We start from the raw sequence: 12729 nt of genomic DNA on the forward strand, positions 1-12729 counted from the left end.
TTATCTCAACTGAGGGCAAGAAATGGACATAAAACAGGAAAGCTAGACTGAAGCTGATGATGTCAAGTATGATTTGGTACACTGTGTATCTCAGGAGGAAGCATGTTCGTACAAATCTTTCCTCCTTCAAAAAACCACATTTTTCTCTCTGGAGTTGAGTGTACATCCTGCATACACATGCATGGCTAATGCCTTCATGTTACCTTCATACACAAACTCAGCTGCACCCATATTGTGCTTTTCCCCACTGACACTCTTATGCCACCTCCCCTGCTACACACTGACTGAGGTCACTGACAAATGTCTCAAGTACAACCAGATATGTACACATCCCCTTCTTTGCAGACATAAACTCACATCTTCAAAGTCGCATGTGCACAAATCTTTTGCTGACATACAAGAAGCACAAGCCTCCACTGTGTGCATTCTGGAAATACACAAGTATGGTCAAGCATACATAGTGGTGTAGGCACAGTCATGGACGTAACTGCATTTGCATATACACAAAGGCAGCAAAAAATGCACCCTCCTTTGAACCCCCTGCATACACACATCAAAATGAGGTTTTCACCTCCTGTTTATGCAGAATTCCCAAGATGGAAGTGAAAGATGTCTGAAATGAGGTGAGTTTTTGTTAGACTTTACAGGCTGATGCATCAATTTTCTCCTTGCTTCCTCCATGCAAGGGCTATAGTTCCTTCTCACCTGACTCCAAGTTTGGGGCAGTCCGTTTGGAGCCCAGTGGCAGCAGTGGCCTTCCCATAGACACAGATAGCTAAAAGCCACCAGGACCACAGAAGGCCAAAGGCCAATGATTTTGCTGAGTGGGCGCTTATCAGAAGTGATGCACCTTGGAGAGCTGTATCCGTTGCAGCTGTAACTAGGATACTGTGAAGTAAATCCCCATGGAGACGGCCAATCACCTCCTTGCTGGGTTAAGGAGCTATCATGATATCAATATGTGTAACAATAACAAATGGCTTGAGATGGCTAAATAATGGATCCTCCCGTCTGACCTGCCAATTGAGAGATGTGTTCATCACCCAAAGGCAACGGAAGAATTGGGCTCCTGTATCATTAATTTTCCTAAACACGCTAGAAAGCTGAGAAGTAGATTTTGTGCTGTGAACCTGTTTGAGCTTTTAAAGCCAGAGATAAATTGTTTCCATGCACTAGCATTACAGCCAAACATCTGTGAGTAATTAAAAAAATCACTGAAGAATTTGGCTGTGAGTGAGAGAGGCATCTCCGAGAGCATGGATAGTGCTTTACAAGCCCACTGACTTGCCCCTGTAAATCTTGAGACAAGAATGAATGTCATCTGAAATGATCTAAGGCAGCAGGGATCAGTGAGCTAGATGGGCTGGGGAACTGTTGGTTTTGGAGTTGGTTTGCTTTCTCACCAATCTAACTGCAAAGAATGGACATCCAGATAAGCTGGGAATGCTGCGAGTAAATGAATCCCCCTTGCCCATAGCGGATCCCTGGCATCAAAGTCTACGCAAGGTTAACATGCAAAGTAAGCCAGGAGCGTTGAACGGTGGGACTGAGGGACATCAGAATTGCTCAGCAAAGGAGTCTTTGATCTAAAGTGGCACACACACGGTAAGGTAGAATTGGGTGACATGGGGAAAATGGTCTCTCTAGGACAGGAACAGTGGGGGAGGCAGAGTGTTTGTGAGGGACTGAGACACTGTCAGTAGTTACAAGCAGAGTATAAAACAAATGCTGCTTGCTCAGGAGTTACGATGAGCTACAGTGGCCTGGCTGGTTCCCCTGGCTTTGGTTGCCCTAGATGGAGTTATCTCTTCCTGTCCTGCCCCAAGGTGCTGGACCCTTGCAGTGTGCGAGTCCTGAGTCCACAGCCGAGTCGGGAGGGTGAGGAGAGGAGGCTGCACAGCTGGTTCTCTCTTTACAGGATCCAAAATGTGTATCTCTGTATTGGGGCACAGTAATGGGAATGGGTGGAGCTCCCTTACATCTTTGCTGAAATGTACCTGTGCAGCTTCACCCATGTGCAAAGGCAAATCTGGACAGCTTGGGAGATTGGTCAGCATAGTGATGTGAGGAATATCCAAAGGGAACTTCAGCAAAAGGACTCTTGACAGTAGGGACTTCAGCATGAAAAGAATTTGGCTGGAGAGAGAGGCTGGAAAAGGGGGAGCCAGCCTGAGTGACGCCTGTGTCACTGCCTCTCTGGGTGACACCGGGCCTCTTACTGGTACCTCACTCAGCTTGATTTACTGCAGATTGAATGAAAAGTGCTTTGACATTTTACGCTTGTTACTGTGTCACGTTGGCAATAAGATAGTTAAGGGTCTCCCAGGGTTTCTGTGACAAGTCCCTTATTTGTGACACTTGATTTTTCTCCCAGTTCAATTGCAGATGGCCTAAGTATGCAGGGTTTGTCAGCTCAAAGGCGTTTGTGTTCCAAGGGGCACTGCAGAGATACAATTTATGACGATGGCTTATCATTTTTAGAGCGGCATAAGTGGGCCCTGTGCGTAGCAAACGAGATGCAGTTCCTGTCTTAAGGAGCTGAGTGAATGATTCAGAAACTTGCAATAGGTACTGGTTAAACAGCCCAGCTAGAGGAGCTACAGAGCAGATAAGAAAGCTCTCAGGCATCAGTGGGACTCGGAGGTGGTCAAAATTTTGTGGAGTGTCACCAGAAATGTTGCATGAGGACAGGTCCTGCTGCCGTTGAATTGGTGTATTGTCCTTGCACACATTGCTGCTGTCCTGGGGAAGAGGCTGGTAGATGGATTTACCTCCCTTGTGCTCTGGAAAAAAACAAGTCCTCACTTCAGTCTCTTCCATTTTTACTCCATTCTGGGTTGTGTGTAATATATTCTACTTGCTTTCCCAGCCTGTTGTTTGACCTAACCCATCTGTTTGTGTTTCAGGTCCCCAGGATCTACTGGGAGCTCTCAACAAGGCGCGTCCTTCTCATGGAGTTTATGGAAGGGGGACAGGTGAACGACAGGGCCTACATGGAAAGGAATGGCATCAATGTCAATGAGGTAGTTTCTCAGCCATCTCTGAATTGGGCGTGGTGGGCAATGCAAAACTGATGTTGACATCAACTGACGTTGATGCAAAATGGAGGCTGACAGGACCGGAAGGGGCAGAAAAGGGAGCACCTACAGATGTGAACAGAGCAATCAATCAGAGAGATCTCAGTTCTTGTGCTTCTGGGAAAAGTACATAACCCCTTTTGGGGAACACTCTCCTGTAGGCTGCACAGCTAGAGAGATCTTCGAGGGGACAGATGGTGAAAGATGACCATGCTCTTGTATTACATACACCCGTGGTTTGTTCCAAGATGGCAGTTCTTGTTATCCTAAAGGAAAAACTTCAGCTTCTGATTCTTTTTGTCTCTCTTCTTTCCCTCTCTTTCTTCTGCATTAACTTTCTCCTGGACACATGCATGGGATGTAGCTTTTGTATCCCAACAGCTGTCACCTTATGCAGGAGATATAAATCATAGGTCTTATATGCTCACAGTTATTAGAGTGCTGGAGCCTCAGCCATGGTGCTTTGCATAATATTCTGACATGGGTTGTTTTCTTCTGCTTTCCAAAATCTCCCTTTTTCTTCTGGATGCAACAGTTTTCTCCTTTGCCTCCTGGTCCGACATTACTATGTAGTTTTGCAGTCCTTCATTAAATAGCTGCCAGATTTCATCCCTACAGAGAGGCTACATTTCCCTGACAAGTGAAATAGTTTGTATGTGTGGCATGAAGTCAGGAGAGCACTTTGGATTCTCTGTGGCTGAAAGATTCTTGACGAAAAGAAGGTATTACTTCCCAGAAGGGCTGAGAAGATGCCAGGAGAAAGGGTTTTGAGCCATTGGGCAGTGTGTCAAGCCACCCCTCCCAGTCAGTAAGTGCTGATTGAGGCACTGCTTCTTGCCTTTCCCCTTGTGCCCTATCGATGAGCCTCAAAGCTGCACTTGGTTGACTGGCTATCAAAGAGCTATGGCATAAAATCAATTGTACTTAATCTGCCCGTCCATTTACCTCCCAAATCTGAACACTTCCTCTCTCTCTCTGCTCCCTTTCTATCCATGGCAAAGTTCCTGTGGCATCAGTTAGAGACATGCCAAAGACCTCTCAAAGGAGGGGAAATGTGAGTTTGGTATGCCCCACAAACAGAGAACGTTAAGTGTATCTTCTCAGCTGCCTCCTTAAGTCAGCATGCAGCTCTTTCTCTGCCTGAAGAGCTCAGCAAAATTACAAGTGGAAGACTGAGTAACCTTCCTGTTTCTCTGCCTGTTTCTCATCGCCTCTTCCTCTGCTCTTGCACCCCGCAGAAGTCAATGAGATACTTTCTAGTAACCTCTGCAGGCAGAAAGGCAGGCACCTTTTCATGTGTTTCTCCACTGAAATACAGGAAAACAAGAAATACTTAACTAAGGTTAAAGTAGATTTTGAGACTGTCTTTCCATTTTAATTGTGACAAACAAGCCAAGGTTAACGGGTAATAGTGAATGATGCTTTCTTCCCTGCAAGATGTCTGGTCCATTTTCATTCAAGGGACTTCCTCATTGAGTACAACCTCACCCGTAGATAGTGCAGTCTCTCTCCTTTCACGTCTCCATCAGGAAGGATTTGGAGCATTTGGGTCACTGGTTTTCCTCCTCCCTCTCATCAGGGCATCACAGAGGTAATTGTCAGCTGATCAGAGGTAGACAATTCCTTCTCTGTGTCTATTTTGTGCTGATGATCTTTCTTTGTATTTACCAAGGTAAGTGCGTCAATGATGCATCTGGTCTGCAAAAAGCACCATAGTGTGACTCTTGAGAACATGGTCGCTTGTGGACTTCGCTATCATGAGAGATTTTAAAAGCCTTTTCCATGGCAGAACATGCAGTCAGCTCCATTCACCTGGACAAGTCAACTGGTCAAAAGCTAGAGAGTCGTTTCTTTGAGTGAGTTTATCCTATCCTTTTCTTCTGCTATAAAGGCAGAGGTCAAATCTAGCCCACAGCGCTCAGATACAACAGTGAATATTCCTCAAGTCTTGAAATAGTCAGTCAGAAAGGCTTGTTTTGATGCATTAGCAGGAGGACTCTTGAGCAATATGTACATTCAGATTTTGAGTTGGGCTTCCTCGCAGTTCTTGGACAGCGGATCCATTCTGAGATCGACCTAGCTAGCATAATGTAGCTCCCTGGGACTTTGGTTGCTTCTTTGAATTTTCTCAAACTGCTGGAGATAGCAAAGTTGTCTGGAGAAGCTCAGGGAAAAACATTCTTTGCAATCTTCCATAGCTTCCTCCAGCCAGTCAGGGTAGAAAATTCAATTACTTCAGCCTTTCAGTGGGATATTTTGCTGCCAGTATGTGTCAAAATAAAGTAGTGAAGCAGCTAATTTCAGTTTTTCTAACTTGCAGAGGCTTTTGCTTGCGATAGGAGAGATTTAGGGTGAAAATTCAGCTCATTTTTTTTGTTCATCCATGCCTTTGGGAAGGTAGTTTTGTGACGTCTTGGCACAATAGGTTCCATGCATCAATGAAACCACATATTTTGCTGATTCTGAGCTGGTCTCTAAATGATGGCTAAGATGTAATTTTAAAAAAGTTGTCAACAGAGTTCTACTACTGCGAAGTGTAAGCCTCAGAAGTTTCTGGCAATCTGTTAGATATAGAATGTTACTCAGCTCAGTGGTAGGACTGAGTTTCTGCAAACTTTGTCAGTGCCTGCACTGAGCTGTTCTTTCTTCCATTTCTCTCCCCACCCCCCCCAAAATTAATGATTAACTTTTACTGATTGCCAATAAAGCAACAGTAGAAAGGAGGGAATACCGAGCCTGTCAGAATCATGTGATGGGGAACGAGGTCTGTTATTATGGCCCCAGTAAGATGAGGTAGGGGCAGTGCACACCCCAGACCTCTCCTCTGGCAAGGTGCAGCAGATGGGGACAAATATGACCAAGGTCCGTTATCAGCTGCTGCTGTTGATGCCCTGGTAAAGAACTGCATGGCATGGTGGTGAAGGGAGCAAAAGGCAGCAGACACTGAAAGGAGCATGAGGAGGGGGTGGCAACCCAGGTTTCAAAACTATGACATGGCTTATAACATACAGCAGTTCTGGCTTTCAAGAGATGCATTAGCTCCCTATAAATCACCTCAATCTATCTATCTATCAACCCCTCTATCATCTTACTCCATTTTGTTTTACTGGGTGGAGGAAGAGGAGTCTTCGCTAAGCAGGATTTCTCTTGTGTGACAATGCAGCCTTGAAAAGCAAGCTGAGCCACTCTCCTCTAAATGGAAAGGATCCCTGAGGTGAAAGCTTCCTTCAAACCAGGTTACTGACATTTACTTAATACCGTCTGTAGCAGGATTATCATTAAAGCTGCCCAAAAGCACATTAATCTCTCTGGATCCGTCCAAGCGCTGGATTGTAATGGCATTTAATCAGAGAAGGCTTTGATTTCTAAAGACAAGTGCAAACACTGAAATATCTGCCTGTGGAACAGTTACTTATTCATGTGCAAGTGTAGCTGAGGATGAGCATGCAGCTAGGATATTGACAGTGGGAGGGAAGCCTGGAGAGGGGAATTATCAAGAAATGAGCCAGCGTGAATTTTGAGGGAAGACCAAGCCATGGCAGGGTTAAGAAGGGGGCCAGGTGGAAACTGGGCTGTTCCTGTTTCAAGACACAAGAGCATTTACAGTCTTGGTTGGGAAGATACATTTGGAAGAGGTGGGTAGAGCAGGGAAGGGAGATAAAACAGACAGAGGGGCTCTCAAGATGTTTGTAGCATACTGTATACAGGAGGGAAGGAAGGATAGCAAGGCTGCTTAGAGCATGGACTTTTAAAGAAGATCCCAAATGGCACAAATGCTCCTTTTGCACCCATTCTGATTTCACCTGATTCATTTAGAGAGCTCTTGTCTGTATACAGATCTTAACATTATCTCTGATCTGCTGCATGGGTCCTCCCTGTCCCTCTTTGTGGATGCTCTGCCTGTCTCCGCAGAGGCTGCTGGATCAGGAGGCTGTGGGAGCTGTGGAGCTTACAGATGCACTCGTGGTATGTGCTGTATTGCCTCCAACTAACCAGCCAGCTCAGGTAGCCAAGTGGAGAGTCCCCCATGATTGCCCTGGCTTGGACTTGAGTCAGGGAAAGGAAATGATGCCATGTACTTCAGCTCACTAAGAGCCTGGTCATCAGCCATGGATGATTCAGAAGTCAGGAAAGTGTTTGTCCAGCTGAGAAGTGAAAGCAAACAGCTAAGGTACTTAAGATGAGCTACTGTGCGCAATTATTGCCATCTGTCAGTCCATCCTACTGTGGCTTTTTGCTTCCTTCTGTTACTAAATGGGTTCTGCACTGGAACGGTATCTCTTAGCTCACTAAAGAGTCCAGCTACCTTCTCATGGTTGACAGCTTTTCAACTTGAAATATGCTTTCAGTGTCGGATTTACCCTTCTGCCAAGAGTCAGGAGTTGCTGCCTTGTAGCTGCTAAAATTTAAGTGGGATTTCCCAGGGTGGGATCCCTTTGTCAGCGCAAGTGTGGAAACCTCTCATGTCTCAAGTATTTGTGCTTGTAACACTCAAGTGTTAGATGAAATGGAGCATGGAGAAGAACAGTGTTTCTGGGGAAAATGGCTATTCTTGCTCTTTGCACCTACTGATTTAGTCTGGGGAGAGGTTTCCTTGCAGATTCTTCTACATTTCCTCTTGTCTGAAGCTTAATGAAAATTCACAAGGCATTGGTAAGCCAGGATAGTGACCTCCAGCACTTCCAGCTTCTGAACTGTGGAAAGACACCAGGTAAAAGAGTTAAATTACACACAAAGCCGTTTCTTACTGAAAGTCAGTCTCAAGTATCAGTGTCAATCAATTGTTTAAGTCTCAGCAAGATGCTTTACATTAAATCCAAGGAAATACGACTACATTTAAAGCCAAGGGAAAATGATCCCCATGGCCATTTTGGGTCTGACAGAGATGCAAGAAACAATTAAATAAACAACGACTGGTCTTCTCTGCCTGTGTCCTTTTGAGAATCTGTAGAAACTTATCACGTTAGTCTCTCAGTTCCCTGGGCGGATGACTCAGAATATTTCTCCCCACTTAAATGCCGTGGAAGATGGGGCACTGAGCAGGAAAACAATTTCCTCAGTCCCCAACAGAGAGTACGGGGCATGCTAGGAGTACACTCCAGGAGTCCTAAAAACTATTCCTGTATCTTAATGACATAGTGGGTGTCCAGACATCACCTTGCTGTGACGCTAGATCAGTGCATAGTGATAGTACTGCATTACAGAGCACTGTGTTTTGATCCTCACAACCGGATCACAGAGGGCAGAGTGTGAAATCGGATCTCTTGTGTGTGACCATCCTAATCTGCTATGGAGAAGAGCCATTTCAGAGCAGAGACACAGAGCAGGCTCCAAATTGTGGCTATTCTCCATGCGCACCCTTTGCTAATTTGACACCAGTTTAATTGGGCAGGATTGCCCTAGCAGGATTAAGCAAACCCTTAGATGATGGCTGTAATAACAACAACGAAAGAAAGCAAAAACCCAATACACTCTTCAATCCAATTAACCTTCGATTAAGGTTCCAAAATCAATGCTATTATTTTGGCCTGAGGAGGTAATATTGAGCCCTGAGAAATTAGCTGCACAACGACCTTTACTTTTAATGAGATCAATTGAAGTTAGTGTCGCCATCTCTTAAAATAATTGGCAAATATTACAGCCAAATTAAGGCCAGAGACTAGTATCTGCTCCTGATCTAAAGAGACAGTCACAGATGGAGGTGGGACAGGAAGGGATGATGCCTTATCAGGCAGTTTCATCTGGGACTTAGCAGGGGCAAGTGGTGAGATCAGCTCTACAGGACCATGTTCACAGGATTTTTTTCTTTGCCTTTCTTCATGTCAGTTGGAGGCATGGAGCCAGGACCGCTCCAACTCGCTCACAAGGCCAGGAAAGTATCAGTGACTTTCCCTGGATAACTCAGGCTGGTTTGTTACATTGCAGCTACGCATGAACATGATATATGTGCCATCTTTTTACTGTAGGAGTATTCATAGGCTCAAATGTGCATGCATTCTTTCCTTTCTGAGAGGTTTCTTGCTAACTGTTGCGCATTGGTGTTTGTAAAGATACTAATTTGTGATGGACTTCCCAGTGTTTTGATATTGTCAAGTTGCTCTGTCAGCTGGGTGTGCTGATTTGTTGAGGAGAGTTGCATACAGGGGCTGGTGTGTGCCCAGGAGTTTGCTGCTATGGGGCTGTATGCAAGGGGATATAATATGGGTTCATCAAAAGTAGCTCCTAGTGGATCATGCGAGGGTAACAGGTCATTTAGGCTTTCAAAACAGATGGCAGCAACAGTTTGCAGTTGTATACAAGAAGAAATATATCACTGCTGGTACCTATACTACAGGTTGGGATCCTCTGAATTAGATGACAGAAATGCAGTAGGTGTACTTGGTAAAATACTTGGTACACTGGATATGAGTCAGTTAACTAGAAAAGGTGGGGATTAGTAGGGAAATTGCAAAGTAGGTAAGAAACTGATAGAGGCAACGGTGGAGAGAAATTACCGTAATGGAGTTTTGTGAGGTTTGCTCTTCAAACTGATCTTATTTAATAAATTCAGTGATGACCTTGACACAAACAGAACTGTGTGAAGGAGGTTGTTGATGACACCAAGTTGGGAGGTTCTGTCATTGTAGAGGAGGACCAGAGTAGCAATAGCATTTGGTGGCCTTGAGGACTGAAGTGATAGAAAGGGATAAAAATGAGCAATATCAAGTGAAAAGCCATGCACTTAAAAACTAATAAGAGTTTCTTAAATATGCTGGGAGTTTATCAGAGGGAAGTGACATATTAGAATTAACTTTGGGATGTTAGTCAATCGCAGGTTAAGTGTGTGTTTCCAGTGGAGTGCGACTGTGTAAAAGGCAGGTTGACTCCTAGGACACATCAGATAAAGGAGCATCCTGTAGAAATGGGGCAGTGTTTATGCTGTATTTATGCTGATAATTATCTTACTGGTGAACACATTGGAGTAGTGAATACTAAAGAGGGAAGGAACTAGTTAAACTCTAGGGTTATGTTAGCTAAGGAAATGATTTAAACTGGACATCATTAAATTAGGCTAGGATTTAGGGGAAAGGTTCTGACCATCTAAAGAGTAAATTTTTGGAACAGCCTTCAAAGTCATGCTTTCTGTCTTACTTATTTCCGGTGAACTTGACCAGTTTATAGAGAGACTATGTGATACTGTACAATAACAATCCTTAATGTCTGCACTGCATTTTTACTTTCTTCTGTGTTGGCTTGTCCTGAAACCAGGACACTTGTAACTCACATAGGATAGTTTGTGACATGTAGAATCCTTGCCATATTGAGTACATAAAATGAAGTTCATGTGCTTAGTTTGGTGAAGAGTTACTCCAAGTCTGGCTGTTATACATGTATCTGTCACTCCATTGTTTTTGCCCAGGCTGCTGACTCTCCATTTTGTCATCTGCAATCTGCTTATTCCTCAGCTACATGTTTTTCAAAATGAAAACATTGGGCTGAAAATGTGCGGTTTGCCTGACACAGTGTTATGGTCATGTCACATAATGTGGCAATGGCAGGTTGCTATTTGCATTGACTGGTGAGGCCACAGGCTCACTTGGTGACTGTAGTCATCATGTTCTGCTACAGCACAGACAGACAAATTTAACTTCTTTTAGGCAATAACACACCTTCTGGCAAGAGGCCAGAACATGCCGCTAGCCAGAGCCTGTGTCTGGTGTCATCCTGACATATCAAGCTCAGCTCTGCTTGCTGACTGGCATAGTTTTTTTTCTTATGTGTTATGCCTAAATTATGCCATTCTTGATTACACCCCCCCTCTGCCTAGTTGTATTTCTTGTAGCTCATCCAGTGCTGCAAGTGCTTCTGCTTCCTTGCTATTCAAACCTTCTAACATAGGTAGACTGCCCCCCCTCTGCCATTCCTTGGCCAACTTTGGAATCTTCAGCTCTTTTATTCTTTTTTCCAAGTAAATTCCTCCTGCACACTGCTCATTTGTTTGCTTTCTCTGAACTCACTCTGTGTAGTCTGCATCCCTCTGTTAATGAGCTATCTGGAAGTTAATGCAGGATTCCAAGGGTGATTATTATTTTTTTACGATGTGCAGCAGAACAATGCTGGTAATGACAAGGACCTCATTGTGTTGAATGATAAACAAGGAAAGGAATGATGACCTCTCTGTGTCATAACAAAATGCCTGTGTGTTTACTTTGGTCTTTGCTTCCGGAAATCACTGCAACCTTTTGTCTAATTTGCGATGCACCTTCACCCTGAGGTCTTACACAGCCTAAATGCATGCTGAATTCCTCCCTTCTCCTGAGTAGAGCTTTCCACACGTTTGTTTTCTCATTTCACCTAACTGCATTCTTCCAAAGTAAATTCTGTATATGTTATTTATCCAGTGGCCTTCTCAATAAGGGTAGAATAAAGGGCCATAGTGATGGGGCACAGTACTGGAGAATTAAAGTATATAAAGATTTCATGTTTTTTTCCTAAACTTTTTCTCTAGAAACATGAACTCCTTTTGTCTGAATTATAATGCTAGGTCGCCATTCACATATTATACTCTAAGCCCTAGAAATACAACCTTCCTTTTCTGTTTAGAATTCGACAGTATTGGTGCTGTCTATCTTAATTTAATTTTTATCCTATTTTAGAGGTATGTCAACAGACAAAAATATGCAAAAATAGTGTGCCACACAGCTCCGTCTCTTACACTGGCTAATTTTTTTTTCCAAAAGTAAAGACTGTTTATATGCTTATATCATAAATCCCTGTAACATATCTTCTGTATGCTAACTAAATTATACAGAATGCATTCCTCTTTCTTAAAGAAGCCATAAAGTCTAGTTTCAATGAATTAACTACTGCAGAAACTCAAAGTTGCTTGCTGGGGAAGAGGTAAATATAAGTACAGCAGGGAAGGGAGAGAGGATGGGGATCTTGCAGTGAAGACTGTCTTGTACCCATGACCCAGCCTGTGAGTCTGAACAGGGTTGTGACTCCTCTGTTTTCATGGTAAGATGGGAAGATGAATCCCAAGCTCCTTTTGTGTTGCATTGTGGGCTGCAAAAGGCTATGACCGCAGATCCGTTTAGTAACCTGTCTGCTGACGGTGACTCAAGAGGGGAGATCTTCCCTGCACCTGGAGCCTACAGCCATACCATAAGATGCTGTTATGAGAGTGGCATGGATAACTTGGTTAGAGGTGTTTGTGTAGGATCCTAGGATATTTGAGATTGGAAGGGACCTCAGGAGTCAGAGGTCCTGCTAAGGCAGGACCTCCTGCTAAGGCAGGGTCAGCTAAGGCAGGGTCAGCTAAGGCAGGGTCACCTATGAGGTCAGACCAGCTTACTCAGGGTGTTTTCCAGTCAAGTCTTTAAAACCTCCAAGGATGGAGATTGCGCAGCCTCTCTGGGCAATTTGTTCCACTGCTTGACTTTCCCAACTCGTGCCATTACCACAGCACAGAAGGAGAATCTGCTCTTTGGAGCAGCCCATACTCCAGTGCCCCAAATTAATAGCTTTCCAGGCTTTAGCCGTGACCAACAGGTTTGCAAAACTGCTAGCCCCTGTCTGGACTTGTGTTTAATGGGTATGAGGCATCATGTTGGGCCCCAAGTTGTCCCCAGGTCCTCATCTTCAATAATTCTGTGCTCTTCCAGGTCCCTGG

At 44.2% G+C, this 12729-nt stretch overlaps 2 protein-coding genes across 3 annotated transcripts in view; one reads left to right on the forward strand and one right to left on the reverse strand.

Moving 5' to 3' along the window:
* ISM2 (isthmin 2) overlaps positions 1-12729 on the reverse strand; it is a 411356-nt gene that overhangs the window by 239949 nt on the left and 158678 nt on the right. The window lies entirely within an intron of this gene.
* Positions 1-12729, forward strand: part of ADCK1 (aarF domain containing kinase 1) — an 81301-nt gene that overhangs the window by 59746 nt on the left and 8826 nt on the right. The window contains exon 7 of the mRNA XM_075503341.1: positions 2907-3023. Within this exon, the coding sequence (XP_075359456.1) occupies positions 2907-3023 (117 nt within the window). The remainder of the gene's footprint in view (positions 1-2906; positions 3024-12729) is intronic.

The sequence above is a fragment of the Mycteria americana genome, chromosome 5 (assembly GCF_035582795.1).
Source record: "Mycteria americana isolate JAX WOST 10 ecotype Jacksonville Zoo and Gardens chromosome 5, USCA_MyAme_1.0, whole genome shotgun sequence".
NCBI lineage: Eukaryota > Metazoa > Chordata > Aves > Ciconiiformes > Ciconiidae > Mycteria > Mycteria americana.